Here is a 25,018-nt window from a genome sequence, read left to right on the forward strand (position 1 = left end):
AAATGCATTCCACCATCTCATTCATTAATCATAAACAAGTGAGGGGAAAAAAAAAAAACAGATAGTAAATTTGAAGTGTAAGGTTGAAGTCTCAGTCATTTTTCCTTTACTGCAAGATATTTCTTTGACCTATCAACTTAAAGTTGATTGTATAACTCCTCAGATACACATTAAAACACATTCCATTGTTCTTGGCTTCTGTTCAACTGACAAAATACACTATGGAGCATAAAAAATATTTATTCAACCTAATTCAACATAACTATAATTCATAATACTAAAAACAAGATTTACAACATAGTAACCAAAGTAATGACTTTCTTCCACCACTTTAATCATCATATAATCCAAACAGTGTTTCTGTAATGATATTTTTACAGTAGCTTCAAGTTTCAGTGAAGACAATTATCTCTTTCCAGAGAACAAGTTTCAAGACTGGTAATTTGCATCATTCAATTCTTCAATGAGACTTTAAAAAACAGTAATAAATTGGCTGGAAATATATACAGTGAAGACCACTGAAAAGCTGTTTTCTCAAAATGAGGAATTCCATAAGAAATATGTATATGTTTCAAGGCTATCTTACATAATGCAGCAACTTTTCAAGGTTGCCACTCTATCTAAAGTTTATATAAAATCGAGCCCACTCTAAGACAAATATAATCAGCAGACTTGCAAGACTGTAGCAATTCTTCAGTTACAGCAAGAATCTCAAAGTATTTGATATGGATCAAATGTATAATTTTCTATACCTGTAGTTTTTGAATAGTAGGTGGCCATTATATACACTTTATACAGTTCTAAAATATTACATCTCAGTATTTAAGACAAATATACTATAGAAAAGGTACTGTACTTCAAGGTTTTTTTTTAAAACATACATTATTGCAGTCAAATATTAAATCCACGCTGCATTTCCTTCATTTCTGGTGAAAATAGTTACTTACGAATACTTCCACTAATTTTGTTGTTGTTGTTGTTGTTGTTTATTTTTTATTTTTTAAACCCATCTCCATGCATTTGACATCTTATTACGAAGAAGAAAAAACCTTTTGAGAGCAACAAACTGTTGTAAAGAGAACTTCGAGTACTAACTTGAGGTTAGATCTGATAGGAGTATTAAACGGCCATGTTATATTTGTCAAAATTTAACTCTGGAAAACAGTTAATTTCTGTTAAGTTTTTAAATATCTGAAATAACTGAAGTGCTAGTGTCTCCATCAGCAGGCTACTTTCAACATGTTATAACAGTAAAGCTTACTGTGCAAATAAACTAACTTAGTTTATTACACATTTAAGATTTATCCTTAGTCCTTTACAGAACAGAACCAAGTTGCAATCAGCTGTCTAAACTGCTGGTAACATCTTAAGCTCAGTACCCCAGTGTAGCATTGCCCCCATTCCAGCTATTGTTCCTGGCTGTCCTGCCAATACAGATGGCTTGGGCAGAGAAAAGACTTGTCCAGATACAGGAGCTGAGCCGTGCCCCCAGATCTACAAGTTGAAACTGAAAACTAGAGCTTTCTTCTAAATGTAACTTTAGCGTTCATTGTTTCCTCATATTTTTCCTATTCTTTTAACTTATACAGATAACTTACATAATCAAAAGGAACATGAGAACTAAACAACTGCTCTAATACTTAACTAGAAAGAAATTGAAATTCACTTCCCCCATGTCATTATTTTACTGTGAAGAAAAAAAGAAAGCTATCTAGTACCAGTTACAAGACGGTCAAAAAAAAAAAAAAAAAAGCCATGAGAAAACAGTAGGCATTGCAGAAGATACAACAGGACAGTAAAAAGTATCAGTAATACAATAGTCACCTGGAAGCCAGGCTCATTTCAAAAGCTTGTACTTAGGTGGCTAAAGCTGACACAAGTCCTGTAGAACGATCTATCTTTCACTGTCTCTGTCCAGCCATTTGTGTATTGTGCACATCCTGTTCCACACCAGCAAGATACAAGAAAACCTTTATTGCCTGATGTCCCACAATTACTTTCCCTTAGTAATGACTCATTTCCTTCCTTAAAAACAAAAACAAAAAAACAACCTTCATTGCGTGAAGTACTGAAATGGATGACAGCCTGGGTATGAAAACACACTATTAGAAACAGCATCTGAACATATCTGAAAAGCATCTGGCCTATATTAACTACACAATTTAAAGTGTTTTTGTTGTGTAGTTGGTGCTATATTTTTCACCCATTCAGCAAATCGGCTCAAAGAAAGTAATTCCAAAGCCTGTTGCTCAAGAGAAATACCCCAAAACAATGAAAGCAAGTCACATTCTTAGGTTCAGTGATTACTGAAAGGATATACCCTGCCACAAGACGGTGCTTTATTGTATTCAAAGAAAAAAACAGGAGCAGCAACTTATCACAATTCTCCACTACTGTGCAATAATGATGGAACCAATACAACATGAAAACCTGTTAGGTGAGACTGTATGACATCAGATGATCACAGCCTTATGCACCTTCTTGCTCAGGATAATTTAAAATTTTGCGGTGAGCTTGGCGCAAATACTGCTGTTGTTTGAAGTAAACCTTAAAAGCTCCTTTTATAGCAACAAAAGCAATTCCACCCTGAAATAAAAAGAGATTTTGAAAGCCTGCAAAGTTCAGCATCATATCATTGCAAACGTTCTTTGTAAAAGAATACTAATTTAATAAGGTTTACTTTCTAAAGCTTTCAAATAGCTTTTTCAAGTTAGCTAATTAGGACAATTCCAAATGATTATAACAGTTTTCTGTCACAATACAGTATTGCAGAAATTCAGGTTATACATAAGGAATTACAAAATAGATCTACAGGTATTTTTGAAAACTTATCTCCTAGGGAGTTCAACATATATTCTAAAAATCTATTACTCTATTTCAAAAACTAAGTAAAACAGTTATTTATCTGCTTTTTTCCCCTTCTCTCAATAATTATAGATGGCACAAATAATAATATTTGTTACCATTCCATGAACAGATTGTGGTAGAGGGCACTTGCTAAAAACAAGCATAAAGTGAAAGAAAGCCAATTTATTATTTATAAAGTTTTACCCTGCGTTCTTCTCAAGTCTTCAAAGTAAGGAGAAACACTAAGAAACCTTTAGCCTGAGTGAATGGCTGTAGCACTGTTGTTTCTTCCACTTGTTAGAATTGGGGGGAAAAAAAAAAGAAAAAAGACTGAAGTGACAGTCATATCTACCAGGGATGCCAGTTCATGAAACTCAATCTGCTTCCTCTTGAAAAGCTGCAAGCCTGAGAGGTTATTCACAAAGGAGATTTTTCTCATCTACCTGTTCTTCTGCCTTCATTTAAGGTGTAAGAAATATATCTTTTTACTCTTATTTCAATAAGGTGTTTCTTCCAAGGACTCAACAGAAGCTAATCTGAAAAGGTTGATAATACAAACCCTAGTTCTCACTTGCAGAGCCTGTTCTTAGAAAATACTGATTGCTCATCTACTGTTAAGATTTGCCTAGCACAGTACCAGACACAGGTTTCAGCCTTTTCCAGGTTACTTTCAGTCTCGGGGAAAAAAAGTCTCTCACATGTAATGTTTGCCCACTGACAGACAACTTCAAGAAATCTCCTCTACCCTTAACAAATGCCACTCTTAAGTTCTAGTTCAATTTACACTTTTTAGTTTCCTCCCACACAGCACTTTACAATCCTATGTAACTATTTATATAACAAACAATAGAGTATCTTACCAAGATTGTCCTTTGTAGATTTGAGTTAACACTGCTGAACATCAGCTTGCCCACTATTGTGGCAATAGTAGGGAAAACCAGAGCTCCACACAGAATACGTGTAGCAGAGACGTGATCGGCCAACGGGTTGGCCTCTGCTGGAATACGAGGAACAGGACAACCAATGCCTGAAGGGATGAGAGCAGAAAAAGAGAGAATGTAGCCACTGCCTCAAACAGAACATAGGAGGAACTAGTCCTGCCCTCCTCGCTTCATTATAAATATACAGTGCATCAGCACAGATAGTCAGTTTAATTACTTTGATAACTCACCCTCTTTTCAGCAGATATTCCATTTCAATTAAGTGACTATATTCATTTTTACTTTCAAATGAGAAACTGTTATTTTTAGTAGCTTCTTTCGTTACTAAAGCCTTAACTGAAACCACATTCCTGCTTCTGCTGCCCTACCTGCCTCACTAGGTACTGTATGAGCACAGTCAAAATAAAACAAACATAATAGAAGGAAGGTATAATCACCCATACTTAAGGATGGTAAAAATTCATATCCCTGTCTCCTAGACAGAGAAACTCAAACTTGGTATTTCCTTTTAAAATTAATTCACATTACCTGGAAATATGCTGTTCAAAATTTGTAGCTTATTAGAATATTTGCGCCACAGTCTGAGCACATAGTCCTCCCAGCGAATCATCTTGCCCAGTATTAGCATGACTGGGATAGTGGGAAGTCCAATCAAAAGAAATAAAGGATCAGCTCTCTCCATAACATCAAGACCTTCTTTGTGACCCACCACCTGATAAATATGTATATAGTGGACAAACAAGAAATACAATTTCAGAAGTTTGCTTTGGGGAGAAACCGACCACACATTTTAAGAGAACAAAACACCTTTCAACTAATGTACTCAGTCTTCCTTTTGCATCCTTGGCTGTTTATCAAGCATAATGCAGACAAGTGAGCTTCTTGCCCTAGTGTGCATGTCATTAATCATGCAACAGAGACCTGTAACACAATTCTTTACCATCTCAGCAAAAGTTTCATGTCCTTCTGCATGCATGAGTAAAAGCATAAACATCTGAAGATCTGAAGTATGAAAACAGAAAGCTTTCCACAATGCATACAAAAACTTAAGTTTTTGAATGATTAATTCTATACTCAAATTGATTAGGTCTTCCTCTTTAAAAGATAAATTGCATTTTGGGATATTTTAATTAAAAATCTCTTAATTAGGAATTCTCTATGCAAGAGAACACACTATGCAGCCAGAGGAAAAAAGCTAATTCTTCAAACCTAGGATTTAGCCAGGTATCTATAACAACATGGGTGTGAAGTTGTAACCATGCAGTTGCTTAACTAGACCCACATCTTGCCTTTGCTTAAGGCCAGATTCTCATTTCAAAAGTAAAGCAACCATAGAGAGAAGCGTTTAGTTTTCCATTTTGTTATGTAGTTCTAGAGAAGCTATAAAAGATCATAGAAGTTACTACAGAAAAAGGCTCAGTGTAGCAGTTTTCAGAGAGATAAGGACTAGTACATTTCACTAAATTCCAGTTTTATCCCTACAGATGCTTGCAGTGCCCTTGTAAGGGCTACAAGAACAAGATACAAGATGAGGAAATTCATAGATGTACGATTCTGTAGTTGGGAGTGTCATGCACTGGAATGGAGGAGGTCTTCTAAGTCATTTTATATCAATTTTATATAGCCATTTGACACTGGTACCAGGGAGACTGCATCAACTCATTTGGGCTCAAGTTAAAATGGTTATCATATACATTTTTGCTACAAGTTCCTATATAAACAGAACCAAATACCATATGGCCACATTTTAAGCTAAGGGAAGAAAAGAGTCTATTTTTTTTTAATTTAAAAGGCCTATTTAAAAGCCTTGCTTTCAAGGTTTGTAAGATCCAGAAGAATCCAGAAGAGGAAATATACATGTACCTGCATCACTGTCACAGCTCCATATGTAACTGCTGTCCAGTATATGGAGCCCACCATAATTCCAGCTGCAGCAAATGGACATGCCTTTGAGATCAGTCGATCTGCAAGATCCAAAACGTAAACAACTGGACCTATGACAGAGGAAAAGTAAGGTTTCAAGATGCAGCTATAAGCATACTGAAGAAAGCTCTCAGCACCTGTCACTGACAAGAAAGCTGTCACTAAACTTTATCCCACTCTAGAGCAAAAAATAGCAAAGATCCATTCCACTGGAAAAGTGATGGCTGCATTCAATATTTTTAGTGTTACCTCAAATATTGGAGGAAAAAAATCCCTTTCATTTAGAGCTGTTGACAATACAGTTTCATTGTTTATTGACAACTCTACTTTCAAGACTTGCACAGAGCAACACATTACTCATGCCAACTTTGATAAGCAGGGCACACTCACATCTTTTCTTTTGAAGACTGCAAGAGAATCAGCAAAGCAAAAGCCAGAAGTTGGAGAGTCTGGAAAGTATGCATGGAACTGAAAAGTGGCTATCACTATGACCACGTTCCATGCTACTTTTGTGTCTGCCAAACTTCTAAGTATCAGTAGAAAAGTAACAATTTCATTTTGTGTTTTACAACAAACTCTTTAGGATATTACACGTGTTGTCAAAAAGTAAGCAACTGGTGACTACTTTTTTTGCATACTTTTATTGCTGACAAAATTGTGACTCCCGTTTCATGACTTAGCTGGCTCTGCAAGAGAACAGTGGGTGTGCTTTCAAAAAAACCCAACAAAAACCACAACCACCCAATACCAACACCAATTCTAGTCAGCTGAAGCCAGCCAATGAAAACAAGTAACAGGGACATCTCAGTGAACTAGTTATAATATTTATCAACGCTGACATTTTAGAAAAGCACTCTCAAATACAGAGCAATATTTTATATACCAGTTGTATGGTAATACCATCTGGAGACCTGAGGCAGGGATTGCAACTTTTAATTGGTGTCTGTGCATGTATCATACTGATGACCCACAATTTAAACATACCTAGCTTATATATAGACTTGACATAAGTAATTGTAAATAAGGCTAAGCTATGTATCAATCTAGTAGACAGTTCTGTGTAACTAACTTGGGCAGAATGTTGCTTAATTAGCCTCTTAGTCCAGCTCTGGCAGAGAATCATGTTTTACCTTACTAATATACTGTAAGTTAGTTACCCTTCCATGCATCTTCTAGTACAGAATGTGTTGTTTTGATAAAAAGTCCTAGTTTTAAGGGCAGGAAGCTTCTTCCTTCACAACAGAAAGCACCTCATCAGCACCCTGCCTCAATACACCAATTGATTTAAATTAGTCATTCAGCAGCTGACAAAGTTACAGAGTTAATGTACTCTCGAGTTGAGCAACTTATTGTTGAATAGGTATGAAATTTAGTGGTTTTTTGAAGGAATGCTTCACTCAAAATATAAATTCATTGAACAACCAGTTCAACTGTATTAACAGTTATGTTTAACTTTCCAGGACAAATTTAAAAGATTGCTGAGATATTTATGAGCATATTGAAATAGCAACAAGGTCATAGCAAGTGCTACATACACAGTCATTTGCATATCTTGATAGCTTCCCACAATCACTGAGAAAGTTTAGTGCACTATCTGGAAAATTTACATCATTCTTTTGAAGGAGGTAAAGACAAGAGATTCCTCCTTCTCTCCCCTTCCCCCCCCATCATATGCTGCAAGTCCTAAAGGGTAACATAAAGCAGTGAAGCTTGCCTTACACATCTTGGCAAGGTGGTATGGCAACAGCAGAAGTCTACAATAAAATATTAACAGATTGCACCCACTTATCCCAATCATGAAAGGAAGCACACTACAGAATTAAATACAGAATTTTGAGCTAGAAAAAAAAAAAAGTTCTACTAAACTTTAATTATCCCTCTAGGGTGAAAGTAGTAAGAAAGAAAGGCAGAACAGATCTTTTACGATGATAGTAAAGAAGTACAAAATTGAAAAAAATCTCTGACATACATGATAGAACAAAAATACAGTAATATTTTTCAAGTGTTAATAAAAATCATGCTTTAGCAGAAGTTTGTCTGCCAAGTTTGGTTTTCTTATTTATTAAAATGAAAAAATAATAATGAAACCTCTGGGTTTTAAGCAGTTCTACTACTTAAAAACAACAGCAATGAAGGAGATACTTCACTAGGAAGAGTGTTTAGAAAGCACTCTTCCATGCAAGCCTTTTTCCAGCAGTACATTAGAAGAGTCTTAACACAGATTATGTTTCTGAACCATGATATGCCATGGAATCTCGGTTAGTTACTATATCTTACCTGCTCAAGAAACCTTAGTTTTTTGAATGGCATGACTAGTAGTGTGTTTGCTGCAGCACAAGGAAGGGGCTACTGCTAAGACTGCTTGAAATCTTACTGTCTTAACTTTGCCTTGTGTGACCTCGTTTGACTTACAGTTGAGTTCTGATGAAACAATTCTGGGTTACAAAAAAGAGTTACAAAAGGGCATAACTGTCCCATGTGTTTGAAGGACCTGAGGTCATAAAGGAGGTCTGATGAACCCCAAATCATTTTCTTAGTCTGCTATAGACTTGTGTAAAATTACATATGACATGTTATATTTTATGCCTCCCTCATATCTTTACCAAGAAAAAAGCTGGTATCGAGAGAGAAAACAGATCAAAAGATGCCTGCATGCAAGAGCTGAACAGTCTCATGCAAGAATTTTATGTCAGATTTATCAGAAGCTAGGAACATTAGTATTTAGGCACCTTAGCATTCAAACAAAGGATGCCACAAATTTCAGGAACAAATGAAAAGGCCTTTTTTTTTTTCTGCACATGCATCTTAACCAAACTACAGGCACTTTTTTTGCCCATTGCCAAAACCTTCAAGTTTTGTGGTACATCTTCATTGTCCACATATCAACCCTCCCTTCCCACACACCAGAAGTAAAGCTAATTATCAACATTTGATGCCTTCTTCATAGCTACCTTATAGAAAAGTGACTCAAGGACTGATACATCAATTACTTCCTAACAAGTTATCATGCTATTTTACATTTTCTTGACCATGGACTACATACTAGCCAGTTTTCTTTCTTCTTAGCAGTACTGTCACTCAGAAATTTCCTTTCAGCTAAATTTTTCAACTCAAGGTTGTCAATAAAACAGAGGCTCCAAGCATTAAAAAAAGCATTAAAAAAAGAATTAGGAACAATGTACAGAAACAACCCATTGCATTATGATTAAAATGATACAATCTTACCTAGCTTTGGAAATACTATTAAATATTCTGCATTGCACTGAGGACAAGCAACTCTAGCAGTACTGTTTCCTCTTTGCTTTTCATCCACCCAGCGCTGTAGACAAGTCTGATGAACCCACTTCGTAGAGCCCCTGCACCTGCAAGGTCTCACCCACTCTGCTGTCCGATCATCCTCATCGGTAGCAAAACAAACCCAGCAGCTTCTGTAATTACAGGAAGAAAAAAAGATATTTTTGCTACTTTCAAGTGCTAAACTTTCATATGTATTTTTAGAAAATGTACACCTAGAAATGATGCTCGTTGCTTCATTCCTAATCACCAAATACATAGGTTTTTTCCTTTTTAACCACAGATTTGTCCTGTGGTATTAACAACAATATCACAGACAGCTAAGCAGATGCTTTTAATACATTCTGAATTACTAATTTCAGTTTTTTTATCATTTATGGGTTAAAAAGCACTGCAACTGTAGTTCAGCCTTCTAATAATTAAACTCATGAAATGTTGACTTGTATTATCAAGTATCTCCTTCCACACTGAGCATTTTGTAATTTTTTTTCATGAAAAATATAAAATCAATGCAGTAGTTTTAATTGGGAAAATAAATCCAGTCCTCATACAAAGCAAATGATACAACGTTACAAACCCTATAAATACATGCATCCAAATGCAGTTTTTATGTAGGGATATGTTAAGGTGGTTAACAAAACTTCTCCTCTCCTCTAGAATTTATTGTCAGCTGTTGACCTTCTTCCTCTCCTTTCAGGCTTCCTTGAAACAATTTTTGCCACATCACAGCTGCTCAACCATATCTCACCTTTATTGCATCACCCTCTCCCGCTTCCATCAGCCCCTGTACACTTTCTGTAAAACAATACAATACTACTCACAGCATTGTTCATCTTGTTCTTTGCTCCTCTAATTCCACATCCAATTTAATTCTATATTCACAACTTATACTTTCATTTTTCAGTTAAGAACTTCACAAGCTAGTTATGTCTGTGGCTGCCAGTGAGGCCTAATGCATTAAAACCACAGAAGCCTAAACCATATTCAAATAATGGCAGATTATTTAACTAGCAAATATGTCCACGAGCGCCTCACAGAATAAATTATGTTCAAGTTTTCTGTTAATAAGAAAATCTTCACCTTTTCCTTAGCTGATTCATCTAATTTCCTGCCAGGTAATCATAACTGAAAAAACTTGAAAGACTTAGAGACGAATAACAAAATCCTTTACAGTCTTAAGCCTTTAACAAGTCATGAATAATGAACAGTAAATTCCTCACGTTTTTGTCATCAGCTTTATCCCTCTCCATTGACTGCATCCGTAGCAGAAAGAGCTAAATAAAACCATTTCAAAACAAGCACCTTGGCTCCTGCCACATTTTCCATTTTCTTGTACTGAATAAAATATGACCTTGATTCTTACTATTGAATGGTGTTGCTACTCAGATAACCTGAAATAGAAAAGGCTGGCAAGGCAGAACAAAGCATTGTTTCTGATAGAAACAGAAACCTTTTTTCCTTGGTGACTTTTCTACAGAGCCAAATCAATAATACTAATGTATTTTTCTATACTTCTATGGGGGAGGGAAGCAATTAAGAGCATCACCACACACAAAAAGCAGACCAGTATCATTTCAGCTTGGAATATAAGATTACAAATGCCTTTTAGATTTTGGTCCCCAGTACCTAAAAGTCGTCCAGACTCAAAAAATTCTATTCTGACTCAGAAAAACTAATTGCATCCATTTTATTTTCTACTAAATTCCCTTCAGGAAACCATGCATATAAAAAGCAAAGTAGATAGATAGAAAGCTGTATCAAAGATCAGAGAGCCTACACTCCAAATGTTACACAAGTAATCTAGAAATCCACAGCTTGCCTGAGAAGCAGCTTCTCCAAACCATGAACTTTGCATCACTATGGAAGCTGCTCTCCTACAGCTTCTGATCCCTAAGGATCAGTGGCAAACACACATGAACTTCAAGTACAAACAGAAAACTTCTGAGAAGCAAATTCTTGCAAGGCTTTTAGCAGGACCTAGCACTTCACCATGAGCCACAAAAAGCATTTTCCTCCCATTAAAGATCCTTCATAAAATACAAGAAACCTCTTCAAGAAAACTTTTCTGCATGTTATAAAGCATACCATTTTACCTCGAAGCACAAATTCACTGTTACCTTAGTATCAGAACAAAGCATCCTGACTCTGCTAAGCACTGAATACTTACTGCAATCTGAAAAGAAGAAAAAAGTGAAAAGGCTGCTGATAGCAATGACAGCATTGTGAGCCAATGCAGTAACAGGTGAAAGCACATACTGGGAGATGCAACTGAAAGCACTGCAATAACTGGCCATGAAAAGGCACTGTTCCAAAGGAATAACCAGAGTCAGCTATTTGTAAAGCAATTTTCCGTGAGCTTGTAAGTTTTTAATGCATAGACAATACTGACAGATAAAATATTACTGATTAATAGTAATAAGCTTCCAATAAATCTACTGACTACACTCTAAATACTGTAAAAACATACGTAAGTGGGAAGACCAAGATTTCAAAATTAAAGGGAGTTACGTAGCAGCACACAATATAGATAAGCTGCTTTGCAATTCATTTCAGTAGAGGAACTCAGTAAGCTCTTTTCTCAAGAGGCAGTGAAAAATTATATTGCAAGTACTCTGCTAAGCACTTTCTTTTCCTCAGCTGGAAGAAAGCAGAAGGAAGATCTTGTGCTAGATGGTCATTCTTTGGTCACAATAGACTGCAAGCATGGCCTATGTTTCTGATAAAAGCTATCAAGCAGTAGTGCCACTTACCATGAGATACGCTAGCTTACATCATGCTTCATGGGGGAGAGCAATGTTAGAAGAGATGCACTCAGTTGCAAAGCCTAAAGCATCATGAAGACTTCAGCAGCAGAACACATAAGATCTATCCAACACGATGGTTGAAGCTAGTTAGCAGAGGAAAATTGAGATTGCAGCAGGATTAGAGATGGAGTGCTGCTATCTCCCCTGTACTTTCCAGTTCTCCAAGAAGAAAATGCTTTCATTTTCAATCCGAGTTCTGTCTATCAAACTCCAAAAACTCTCACCGTGTCCTAAGAGAAAAAGAAGGGCTCACCAGTTGAAAAAATGAGTCCAGAAAGACAGCAGTACAGAGCTGCTCCAGTGCTTGACACCAGCCTTATATGCACCATCATAACTTCTACCAAACTTCTTTAAGACAGAGTGGCACAGCAGCTATGTGCCAACTGGGATCATTCAGCTAGAAAGCATGCTGTCCCCTTGAAACTAAGTGTAACTACTAATGGAAGTTCCTGAAGGTCATTTGTCTTAATATCCTGCCATCCCTGGTCAATAATATGGTGTAATGCTAAATAGAAGAGAAGCTGACATAGCCTTTAATACAAAAATATTTTGTCAAAAAACAGCCAGGAAAGTTTAAACAGAGAATATCATAAGCAAATACTTGTGGCCACACAATGGTAGTACCCATATAACAGCGGCCACACAACTGTGGTATCCATATAACAGCTCTGACTTCCTCTAGCCAGAGGATGGCACTGCTGAAACTAGATTTTAAGAAGCTTTTCAATAATACATATTTTGTCCTTTTAAAAAAAGCCCACAGATGACTAAAACCCAATAAGCAGTCAGGGAAATGCATAGAAGCAAAACAAAATAACTAGCTAGAAACCATAGCAGAGATGTATCAGTTAAGGGAAGTTCAGCTTATTTCTATGCTGTGAATAATAGCTCCGATTAAGGAGAAGGTGTTTACTCTTGAGCTAACTGAACTATATAAAGGAAGAAATGTAAGTAAAGGACAGTTCATAAAATCCTGCTGGCAACTTTCTAGCTCGTGGATAAGATTAAATCTTGGACAGCTAGCCACCATCTATTGTGCTCAAATCATGCCTCACATGTATTCATGGCCTTTGCTTCTATTTAACTTGGACTAAGAAATCCCCCACAGATTTAGTTATCATACATCCAAGTACTTTTAAGTTCTCACTGGGTTTGGGGAGCTATTTTATCAAAGAATCTACACTACTGGTTGAAGTAATAACCTGCACCTTGCTGCGGGTCTCTAAATACACAGAGCTGTTGAAAACATTTCTTTTTTTGAAGTGGAGAAGGAAAGCAGGGCCCTCCTAAAACCATGCAAAGGACAGATCAGGCAAAACTACTACTCATAACAAGCACCTTATTACTGAAACATAACACATTTTTACTAATTAAGCTGTCATTATTACTTTTCAGCAGCTTAGCATACACCTCCAGCGGTCTAAGACACTAAGCAACTGCTAGGGGGCAGTAACATGTGAATCTTACCATCAGGAAATAAAAAAATGAATAAACCCAACAGTGGGGGGTGAGGGGTGAGATCACAAAGCTTGCAAAGAAATTATTTCCAAAACTGAAATATGGGTTGAACATTATTCAAAAAATGAAGGCTGAGTAAGAAGTAACAGTAATACATAATATTACTAATATGTAATGCTACTACTGTAATAATACAGCAGCAAAACACCTAGCAAATTATGATTTTGAGGTCATTTAAAAACACTTCCTTCAGTGTTCCTTTAAACATCTTAATAATATACTAATTGTTTGCAATAGATGCAACATAATACAGCAGTATGTCTGAAAGTTCTGATTAGGAAAATGAAAACAGAAAAAATTCTTTAATGTCTCAACTTCTCCCAGTGCTGAACTGCAGAGCAACGTGATATGGATGTATAATAGATATAGTAAGAAGCTAGATGAGATAGAATTTGTATACTAATATTTACTCTGGCTGTAGAAAGCAAGGCAGGTAGCATGCTCAATATAGTACAAGAACTCCAGCTGGCAAGAGGACCACACAGTATTCTCCAACTGATAACATGACCAGCTATTAAGGGTAGAACACCCAACTCCTGACAGGCTAAACTACCTGATTTTTACACCAATTAGAGATTAAAGGAGGATGGATTATTATGAGGTTGAAAAACTTTGTTCTAGCAACACTGCCAGATGTAGCAGAGGAAGGCTGAATAAGACTTCAAAGTAGATTTAAAAGTCATTCTTCCTGTAATTCATCTGCAATCTACTGTATTGAATTCTTACACCAATGCCCACTCCCCAGGGACACATTACACGCTTCACTATGTGCTAAACTTTGATTTTCAACTGTTTCCATGGTTTCCAATGCACCAAATTTACTTGCCAGACAATAAAAGCATAGCAAAACAAGAAATCATACATCTGTCAAACTTCAGTCATTTGAGGCTCCCTGGAAAAGCATTTTCAACTATACTCTTGATCACAGTCATCATGACCTGAATTCTGCACTTTGAGGAAGAAGAAAGATAACTTACACCATTGCTTTCAGCAGCTCAGTCAATACACTCTCCAGTTAGAGGATGACAACGCTTCAAACCAATGCATAAAAATGTTAGCGAAAAAGCATTTAATCAAGAACAATGCACAGAAAATAAGTCATGTAACTCTCCATCTTATAATAATTACTACAGATAAAGAGAGGACAGAGAAAGGTCTGACTGAAAAGAAGTGTCAGTGAAGGCAGCAGAAAATTGATCTGAGACTCTAAAACACAGGAGGCTGTTTCTTAGTAAGAAGGAACTCAAAGCACGCTAAGATATTCTACTTAGATGCTCCTATTGTTTAATTACACTTTCAGAGGATTCCCTACTCAGTGCTTCCATAAAACAGCTTTCTGACATTACCAGAGAATTTAAAAATACTAGCACTGAGGCAAACCTTGATAACAAAACAATTCTGTTTCAAGAAGCTTGCTTGGAAGTGCTGTCCGTGCACCAAGGATGGGTATCAGTGTGCAACCGCTTCATGCTTCATCAGAATCCTGTTAGCTGCACTGTTTTATAAGCAACAACTATACTCATTTATCTTCTATTATTGACAAAAGAAATGTTGAGTTGACTTAAAGGAATTTAACTATTATTCCTTCAAGTTCTGAGTCAAAGGATACCAAACATAGCTCTTGAGGATTTACTTTTCCGTAACAGAAGGTTAGCACGCACTTACATTCTTTTTTCAAGCACTAACCATATCTGTGTGTTCTCAAAGATTGGTATCGAGATATTTTTAATATGTTGTTTTAAACTGGAATGTTAAGTACAACTGTCAGTCTCAAGAATAAGATGAAAACATGTCTTTGCTCTTTTTAAACGGCATTAAATTATGTACAATAGTTTAATTTGCACTGGAGGAAGTAGAAGAGAAACTGCATCAGAAGAATACCAATACTGGTGTTTGTAGTACATGTAAAAAGTAGGTGGTAGATATTACAAACATCAGAGGCAACATAGATAGAGAACAGAATTTTGACATGCCTAAAATTGTAACTGTCTCAACATTAAACCACTACTGTGACAAGCAAATGATAACAGATAAGAAACACAAACTTTGATTCCATTCACAGTCTGCATTATGCAAGTTCAAACTTCTGCATGAACTTTCCAGAATCACAGAGCTAATGTAAAAATAAAACTTAAAAATAAAAAGAAAGGAAAACATATTAGCACTAACTTTATCAGCTAAAAACCAAACTTATGGCTGTTCACATTCCATTCTTAGTTCCATGATGAAAGCAGTTTTTCCCTGTTATGCTCTTCCAAATAAAGCAGAAATAAAATAGAAAGTGGGGTCTTAAGGCTGCAAAAATTGGCTGGAAGTCTCCAAGCAAATGGCTTTGAATTCAATAGTTTATGTAATAGATCTATTACTCAAGTTATATTCTCAGTTTATAACTTCTATTTTTATTATAGAATTTACAGTATGTGAGAGAGCAAACAAAAAGCCCTAGAAGAGACAGTCATCTTTTATCTTCCTAATATTCATAATGAAAAATTGAAAAATGAAACTTTGAAGTCACCAAAAAAAATCTCAATTCAATACAGATTTTAAACCCCCAGAAGAGAGATTGCTGGGAGGCAATGGGTTTAGGAACAGCTACTCATATTTGGCAGGTATTGAAAATCTGGAAGAAGCTTTACTAAATGCAAACCAAGCTTCAAGGTGTCTGAACATAACATTAAGTAACTCTCCTCAGCACTCTCAAGCTGACTGCATGACTCACCAGCAGAACAAACACAATCACAAGCACTCAGCACACGGCCTTCCTAATAGCATCCTTCACAGAAGGCTACCTGATGTTGACATGCTTTAGTCCAACATAAAATGCTGACTTTTAAACAAAGTACTCAAGTGCCAAGTGGAAGCATTTGTTAACAGGAAAAACAAATGAGGGGAGAGCAGAAATCGATGTAAAGACACTACAGCTTTAAAAGAGAAAGATTATTTCATATTTTCATGCATAGGACTCCCTATCCTCTCTACAGCAAAGCACCAAAGAACATTTGGTATATTCACCGCCACTCAAAGTTTTCTTTTAAAAATCTTCTGAAAGTAATACTTTCATCTTGTAGGGTTTGTTTTTTTTTTTCCCCTGAAATTATACATATTAAAATAGTTACTTGGTATACTTGTATTAGTTGACACAAGTTTTAACTTCAACAAGCATTGCAAGCCACCACGCCAAGGACAGCAATCACAGCTAAGTACTATTACATAGATCTAAGAAGCTATCAGTAAGACCTTTCATTCAGCTTCTTACATGTAACTGATGAGAATACTGTTTGAATGCCCTGAAAATGTGTATGAGACACTAAGATGATAAACAGCTTATTGAGAGTTTCCTAACCCTAAGATCAGAGAGCTTATTTACTACTGTCTGCAGGTAGAACTAAGCTGTTAAGCCATTAAGTTTAAAATATTCAAGGTTGTATGTAAGCCTATCAAAGCAGATGTCAATATGGAAGTACTATACACATAAGACAGAAGTCTCAAGGTTAAAATAGCTTAAAAATAACATCCTGATGCTTTTACACAGATGGGCAAAAGGCCTTCTAAAGGTTTGCAATCAGTTTTCACTTATCTTTGTGATAAAACAAGGAGGTATTACTTTCAGAGCAGTCCTTGTATACTGGAGGAAGAAGAGGTCTTGACAAATAGTATTTTGTAACTGACAATTTGATCTATGATACAGCATTATTATACTTTTTGCATGTGATATAGTTTCCACGAAAATAAATAGAAAGCATTGCTTTCAGAGTGACCTATGTGCTTAAAAAATTAAGTTACTAATCAAACCTAGTACCAAAATCTGACAAAGTTCAACTGCTTATCTTCCAACATTACCCAGGAAGAACAAGAGTCTGAAGCATGCACAAAGCAGCCAGAATGCCTGACAAGGAATAAACAAGGTAACATTTAGAAGTGTTCAGTTGGAAGAATTACTGTCAAACAGTGCCAAGACAGGAAGTTCATAGTACCTAACTGAAACAAAACAAAACAAAAAAAAACCTTCCTTCTTTTTTAGCCAATTTTAAGAGTGATATTTAAAAAGACAAGAAGGACTCAGTTTGCAATACTGGCATACCAAGTACAATACTTCCATTGTAAATGTTCAAGATCCTCACACCACTGTGAGTACAATATTTCTGTGTTATTTCCTCTTGCATTCACAGCAACCCTTCACTTCAGTGAAGTACAAAGTCCTTAGCTAGAAATTTCAAGTAAGGAATTCATTACACTCCAACAGCTTTTTATTAGAAAGGTGTCATTTCTTAGAAATGTGGTTCAGACTAAAATTATGCAGGAAAAATACCAAGAATGCACAAGAAGAATGTCACAGATGTACAACCTAAGAGCCAAGTAAAGAAAGCCAGATGTTATCTCTCACAAATACATATTGAAGAACTTGATTTAAGAGCTATCACCCTTGCATATGAAGTAGTGCATACATTCAGATCTACAGCAATAATTCATTCCTGAGATGACAGGACTTCACCATTCTCTGTGAATTCTCAGTGATACCACCTAGGTATAAGGAAAAAAAAAAAGATCTTCCCTCTCATTGACAAGTATTAGACACCAAAGAAAGCTTTATTCACTGAAAAGCTATTTTCTGCATCCTTCGCTACAAGATTTCAATTTGATTTAAGACTATGTGCTCTGTGTGCAATGATAATACATTAACTCATAATAAGCTTTTCTGTATGCAGTTGTTACTGCTACCCAGCGCAATAACTGCCTGTCATTAGCATCAACAGTAACAGCATGAAAGAAAAGGAACTTCTGCCCTTCAGAATCCCTACAAAGGAGTCATTCACAGGTTATGTCTGCTGACGTGAAATACTGAAAGGTTTTTCTTGATCATCACTACATACAACATAAAAGCAGGTATGCTTGATCTTGAGAAACACCAGATGAAGGAACAAGACAGTTTCTTGTAATGTAACCATACTCCATAACCCCAGTATATAATAGAAAACTTATTCACCCTGACTGCATTTTGAGGTCTTGTTTACTCCAAGATCCTTCTACTTGTATTGTACTGAGTCCTGAATTAAATACAAATCCTGTATACTCGGCACCTTCTTACCATTTCCATCCATTGTTTCCCACAGTACTGTTTCTAAACTCAGTTTCTAGACTGAGTCCAACAAGCTTGCATGAAAGCTGCAGTCTTTCTTCATACCTTTCTCTATGCTTCCTAAGTACTTCAAACTTTTTCCCTATTGCCCTTGTTGTTAAGCAAGCCATGAACACCTTCCAATTATTTCAGATTATCAACTCTTATTCCAGATTTACCGGGAAGTCTTTGGAAAGGGCCAGAGATACATCCTTTCAGCTTCGTGAAACTGTAGTACACAAGAACATTAAATGTGCATCAAACCACAGATATCCACATCCAATTGAAGAATGGTGAACTGGTTTGGCTGCTAGTTAACCAACTTCCTTTTTAGTAAACGCTCACCTAAACCTTTCATGACTTTTCTACATGCCATTTAGTTTTAACAGTTTTTCACGAACAGTAAGCTTTGCTAATACTAGGAAGACCCTAACAAAAAAACAAAAACAAAAACATCAATTTACTGTTTGCAACACAGATAAATACCACCTCAGACATTTCCCACTGAATTACGACCTCATGTTATGTTAAAATAGCCACAGACAGCAGGGCAGCCATTCAGAACATAACGATTTTTTAGACATCCAAAATAATGAAAGATTACATATCATCAGACTATAAATTCCAGGATGAAGACTAAATTTAGTTTCAGGTGTGCAACATTCTTCCTGATCTTCCTCGTTCTTCTTCCTTTCTACAGAATAGCTTTAGCATCCTCCTCCTGCTCATTTGTCATCCTTAACCGTCTTCCTTTTTATTCTTGATATTCACAGGAACTAAAACAGAATACTTCCCTTACGGTGTTTCTAAAAAAACCAAACCAAAACAAAAACCAACCTATCTCCTTTCTGTTACTTGTTGCAAAAATGTTTCCAGTTCCTGACTCTTATCCTCCTTAACAACATCACTTCCCAGGTTTTCTAAAACATCAACAATAAGCTTTTCCTCTTCCTCTGTCTGCCAGCAAATCACTTACAGTCTTTCCCCCCCCCCCCCCATCGGACTGAAGTTCCTTATCCTCACCTTCCAGGCAGTGCAAGCTCTGCCCCTGCCAACCAGAGTTTGTCCCTCCATCACCTGCCTGATGACTGTATTTTACTAAAATCCTCTTTCTATACAGAAAGAAAAATAAATAAATAAATAAATCACAACATCAGAGTTCGGTGGGTTGGTTTTTTTCCTCCCTTTTCCCCAGTTTTTTGTGATGAAGAGTGTGATGGGTTTAATCAGTAGAGGATAGATTCCTCATGGAATCTACCTTCAGAAGCACCGTGCTGTCACACGCCCAGCACTAACAGCCCGGCTGTTGTGTCGCCTATACGTGCAGCTCTCAAGAGCTTCCTGGATGACTCAATGCTCCACAGTGGGAATCTCAAATTCTCAGCAGAACAGGGAGAAAGTGCTTCGTGTGCAAATACCCGTGCACAGAGGAAGTAAGAGTAATAAGAGCGAATGCCTTTTCTCCCTTAGAATTAAGTCAGAGGAGTTTACAGCTCGGACTTTCTAGCAACTCAAAAAAGAAACTGCAGGCTTCTCCAGAACGGACAAAGCCAGTAACAAAGCCCACAAGGCCCGGCTAAACACGCGTCGCCTTTCAAGGCTTCCGCGAACGCACCAGACGCTCCCGACGCCGGCGTTACCTCCCGCAGCCGCAGGAAGCGGGCAGCCCCGCACACCGCGCCGCTCTCCCCGCAGCCGCTCCAGCCGCGCCACGGCCGAGCCTAACGCGGCCCGCACCACCCAAGCGTCGAAAGCCGCGGCGAACCCACGCGTACGGCAACCGCCCCCGGCCAGCCCGAGCCTCCCGTGCCCGGTCCTCCCGTACCTGTCCATGGTCTGCGGCAGCGCCAGGCCCGTCTGCTCCGACATGGCTCCGACGGCGGAAGGCGCGGGCCTAGCCGAGGGCCCGCGGCCTGACAAAGGGGCCCAGCGCGGGGGGAGCCGCGCGTCACGCCGGGAGAAAGCGGGGCCGCCCCCCGCCACGCGCCTCCCTCGGCGGGCGGGACGCGGCGCGCGGAGGGCGCTACGCACGCACGGCGCGGCCCGAGCCGCCGCGGCGCCGAGATGAAAGGCGGCGGTGCCTCTGTGAGGTAAAGGCCGAGCGCAACCGCGACGCCCGTCCCCGCCCTCTTCCCAGCGCGCCTGCGCCCAGGGGGCGGTCGAGACGGCCGGGCACGCCGGGAAGTGTAGTCCCGCCGCCTCCGGGGGCTTAAAGGTCCCGCGGGGCACCGCATCCCCCTGCCCGTTTCCCTTCCTATGCCGCTTTTCGACGACGCCGCCTAACCGCTGCCCGGCACCGCGCGCGGGGCAGGTAGGGGCCGCGCTCGCGCGGAGGGCTCCGACGGGGGACGGTCGGCGCCGTGCCCGGCCCCCAGCCCGCCGCTCCGGCGCGGGGTCACTGAGCGGAGAGCGGCGGGAAGGGCGCTCGCGCCTCCGCTCTCCCTCACGCGGAGCGGCCGTCGCGCACCGCAGCCCCTCCCTCGCGGCGGCGGCTGAGGGAACCGCGCGGCGCCGCTGCTGCGGGCGAGGAGCTGGGAAGGAGCTGCCGCCACCGGCCGGCAGGTGCAGCCTCTGCCCCGGGGTGAGGGGCTCGCGCGGTGCTGGGGGGGGGCCGTGACCGCTTGTGTGCTTGCGGCGGCCGCTGGCAGCCTGAGCGAGCTGTGGGACGGCTGGTGGTAGTGTGGCGCTTCCACCGCTGCTCGCGAGCGTGGAGAATAAGTCCTTAGGGGCTTTGAAAATCCTTTGCGTGTTCTGCAGTCGATACACGGTAGCACAGATAAGAAGCTGGAACTTCAGAGTCTGAAAAGCCTTTATGGAACAAAGGGGTGGACAGCAGCCGAGGGTCGCTGCTGTTTGTTCCCCTGGGGCCCTCTCCCACTCTTCCCTCAGCCCAGTTGTGCACGTATTGGCACGCATGAAGAAGTTCTGCATCGTGTTGTGCTCCCCACGCAAAGGGCAGAGTCGTTCTTTGCAGAGACGCTTACTACAGTTCCAATTCTTAGGAAGATTGGTGGGTAAAGATCAGATTTAGGTCTTCCTTCTCAGGTTTTGATGGATGTGTGTGTATATCTAATAACTGCAGCTCTGCTGAGTGTAGCCAGTCCTCAAAATCTTGTGTCAGTTGTATCTTGCTCCGTTATGCCTCATTTGCTGTGCAAGGTGGTGGCTTTCTGGGCCAGCTCCACACCTGTGCACCCTCTTCAGTGCACATCAGTTCTTGCTTGAGATGAGCAGAATTTGCCTGGTAGCTCTGTGCAGCTGCAGAGATCAGGTAGGACAGGAAGGAGCCTGCAGAGAATGTACTTCATCCTTTGACCCTGCTGTCATAGCTAAGGGAAAATCAGTCTGGTTTTGAGTTTTTGATGGGAGAAAAATACCGTAAACTGTGTGTTTAAAAAAAAAAAAAAAAGTGGAGGGCTGCACTGTTGTCAGATTACAGAACAAACGTTGGTTATGCAGTTGGACCCAATTTTATCTCCATTATTCTGTTTTTGCTATTGCTTTGTGCCCAGTATTATTTTTCTCAGATCATATTTTCTATTTATCTTTTATTATCTGGACTTAGACTTAGAAGCTATATTCTATATGTAGAATTAAGGACAGCGTTGTCTGTTTTCTGATTACCAAAACTATCATCAGCAGGAGTCCCAAAGCAGTTACATTTTGGTAATTTTTTCCTATAGAAAGTATCTACGGAAGCAAGTAGGAAGAGGGCAGCGTGCTGACATCCTGTCCGAGGAAATTTGTTTTTAACTTCATCTTAGGACAGTAAAATTCAATTTTACTTGCAGTACTGGGAAGTCTTGTGCGTACAGTAGGCTGAGTAAACCATGTGGGCGTGGCTTCCTGGAAGAGAACCTAATACCCACTTTCCCAATTACAGCTGCTTGTGAAATATTAGAGCAGTACTGGTTACCAGAGTCTGTGGTTCCTAGACTTCATCTGGAACAAATGCACTGTCTATTGGCCAAAGTACTGATCAGATAGACCAGTCAAATGCTTGGGTTTTATGTATTTGTTCTGAAACCTTACAAATAGAAGGAAGGAAGTCTGTTTTATTTCTAGGATTTTGGGATTTGTACTACTTCTGTGTTTTGGTTTTGGGGCAGGGAGGATAAGCTAGTTGCCTACCATTTAGGATAAGGCTATGAGGCTGTGATCAGCAGTAATGACTGTGGGCAGTAGTTACCCAAAGAAATGTGACTGGAATCCATCGTCACCTGACTACTATATGAAGCTTGAGAACAGTCTCTCACAAAGAAGGCTTCTTTGCCCCCACCAGGGAGGGAGGGGATAACAAGAGTAGTTGAGACTTGTGTATTGGGTCACGTGGTAAACACTTGGTGGGTGTGTACATCATATTTCCTTGGAAATATGCAATATATAAAAACATGACAGACCTCATAACATCCTATGAATAGCTTAAAAATCTCTAAATCTAAAAACTGTTTTGTGTCTTTTTCAATTTTCGAGACTTTGTTAGGTAGCTTTAGGGATGGAATCTCAATTTGTCCTCTCATAAAGAAAATGTGGTATTAAAATACATAAATAACCAACAGTTTCTAAGTTTGAGAGAACTCTCCTTATTCTCCGACAGAGCAAAAGTTGTCATTCCATCCTCATCTCTTCTCTCTAACAGGACTGGATATGCAGCTGCTCCATTCAAATGCTTTCTTTATTCTCCCCAACAATCTCCTTGCATTCACTCTCCCTATCCCCCTTTACTGCTCCTTTTCTGTTTATACTATAAACTGTCAATGTAATAAGAAGTTTCTACTTCTTATTACATTGACAGTTTATACTATAAACCTCAGGCAGCTTTTTTTTTTTTTTTTTTTTAATTATTGTTTTCCATATCATCCCTTAATGGAGTCCTCTGTTCTGTCTCTCTGATGGTTGTGCTGATTCATTTGGTTCTCTCTCACCTTCACCTGATGAGAGCTGCATTTGAGCCTGGAGGGGATTCCCTAAGGAGGACTCCCTTTTGCCAATGCGAAGTGTAGGATGAGGACTGCTAACACTTGGGATTTGGCAGAACTCAGCCTCACTGGTGCCAGCTGGAGGGGGCAGCCATTTTGAATTAAATAAGACGACACTCTTGAAGGGAAATACGGAATTAAATGAAAACTAATATAATGAAAAATAATGTAAGCTGCTTAGAGCATCAGATTTATACCAGAAAGTCACATTTTAAAACATTAAATTGCTTGATAACAAACTTGCACAGATTTCATTATGCTTATTAAAGAAACTGATAAACAATTAACATTAGAATAGCATGGAGGTATATTAAATATTTACCTGCCCATTTCAGCAGCACTGCTTTAGCACAGTTCTTTTCATCTGACAACACTGAAGCTGTTGGAATTATTCACTATTTTAAACAAAGCTAGGCAGTCTGGCAATATGAAAGCATTCTCTCCAGTCAGTAGTGCATTTTAACTGCTACAATAACTGCATATAAAAGTTAAATGGCAAGATCACTTTATATTTTATATTTGCTCGATTCTGTCTTTCTACACACAAGGAGCTCTCCATTAAGCTCAAATGAAATAAAAGTAAACTGAGAAAAATGTTTCTACAGTAAAACTCAGTTTTTCAGTAACGTACTTTAACCTTCAAGTTAGTTGGAATGTTCACTTTGTGGCAGAAAGACTGGCATGGGTTTTTAGCTGTAGAAGGCATAAATTACTTCATAATGAATTTAATCAAACAAAAATGCACTCAGTACAATCTTAGCTGAGTTAGCTAGGCTTACTTGAGCTTTTCTTACATTTGTTTCTTTGGAGCTGGCCCAGGTCAAGAAATTCAGGTACCAATTTGAGTGAAGCTTTTGTGTCCTGATACAGCTGCTGTTACCATCTTTTAACTTCCAATTACAAAGCAGTTGGTTGGTAGGAAAAAAAAAAAAAAAAAAAAAAGCTTTCCTTCTGGTAGCTAATGGATCAAAAGCTTCCATTAAAGCTTGAATTTCTTTGGTTATGTAGCATTTCTCTGTTTGTGACTGTCATGATTACTTTCATTATCTTAATATTTGATCTGCAAAGTGAAGCTGTCTCCTGTCTCCTTCCACATCAGTCTTTTCAGCATCTGCAGAGCAATGACCCAGGGAGCAAGAAGGGACATAAAGGAGGGCTGCACAGTGATCAGGGCCAACCCCGTACTAGCTGAGGTTTCAACAAATGAGACATCTGCTGCTGCTGTCAGAAAGCAATTTTCCTGGCCTTTAATGATTCAGAGCAGTGCAAACAGGTTAGAGCAAGTGTTCAGAGACTCTTAATTACAGCATTAATTCAAGGTGAGTGGACCACACAGTCCAACATAAATAGACAGCAGAAAGCAAATACAAGGGTGGTTTAACAAGCCGTTTTCAACTACCGTAATTTATCTTTCTCAGAGTTCAGCCACAAAGCTATGCGTATTTCATTCTTTGAAAAGACAGCCTGGAACTTTATAAAACACTGATAGTTTCACACTTCAGACTTCTGCTATGTGACTTTCATACAAGTGTTAGCATTCCTTTTCCAGAATTATCAATATCATTGATTATCTAGAACAAATATCCAGAACAATTC

The 25,018-nt window shown here is 38.8% G+C and overlaps 2 protein-coding genes across 5 annotated transcripts in view; one reads left to right on the forward strand and one right to left on the reverse strand.

The window, feature by feature from the left end:
• Nucleotides 1–222: 222 nt before the first annotated feature.
• On the reverse strand, nt 223–20,540 carry MARCHF5 (membrane associated ring-CH-type finger 5). The gene is made up of 6 exons (XM_031597726.2): nt 20,269–20,540; nt 8,937–9,139; nt 5,652–5,782; nt 4,317–4,500; nt 3,708–3,874; nt 223–2,586 (listed from the first exon to the last, which is right to left on the reverse strand). The coding sequence occupies exons 1-6, from the start codon at nt 20,310–20,312 to the stop codon at nt 2,470–2,472; spliced, it is 846 nt and encodes a 281-aa protein (XP_031453586.1). The 5' UTR covers nt 20,313–20,540; the 3' UTR covers nt 223–2,469.
• CPEB3 (cytoplasmic polyadenylation element binding protein 3) overlaps nt 20,476–25,018 on the forward strand; it is an 85,775-nt gene continuing 81,232 nt past the window's right edge. Inside the window, exon 1 of one of the 4 annotated variants that reach the window (XM_090145260.1) lies at nt 20,476–20,533. The gene's annotated coding sequence lies outside the window, so the exon portion shown is untranslated. Of the gene's footprint in view, nt 20,534–20,596; nt 20,755–20,872; nt 21,025–25,018 lie in introns of those variants that run through there. The other 3 variants (XM_031597722.2, XM_090145262.1, XM_090145261.1) reach the window with 3 other exon arrangements.

This window comes from Phasianus colchicus, chromosome 8 (genome assembly GCF_987193195.1).
Source record: "Phasianus colchicus chromosome 8, bPhaCol1.hap1.1, whole genome shotgun sequence".
In the NCBI taxonomy this organism is placed as follows: domain Eukaryota; kingdom Metazoa; phylum Chordata; class Aves; order Galliformes; family Phasianidae; genus Phasianus; species Phasianus colchicus.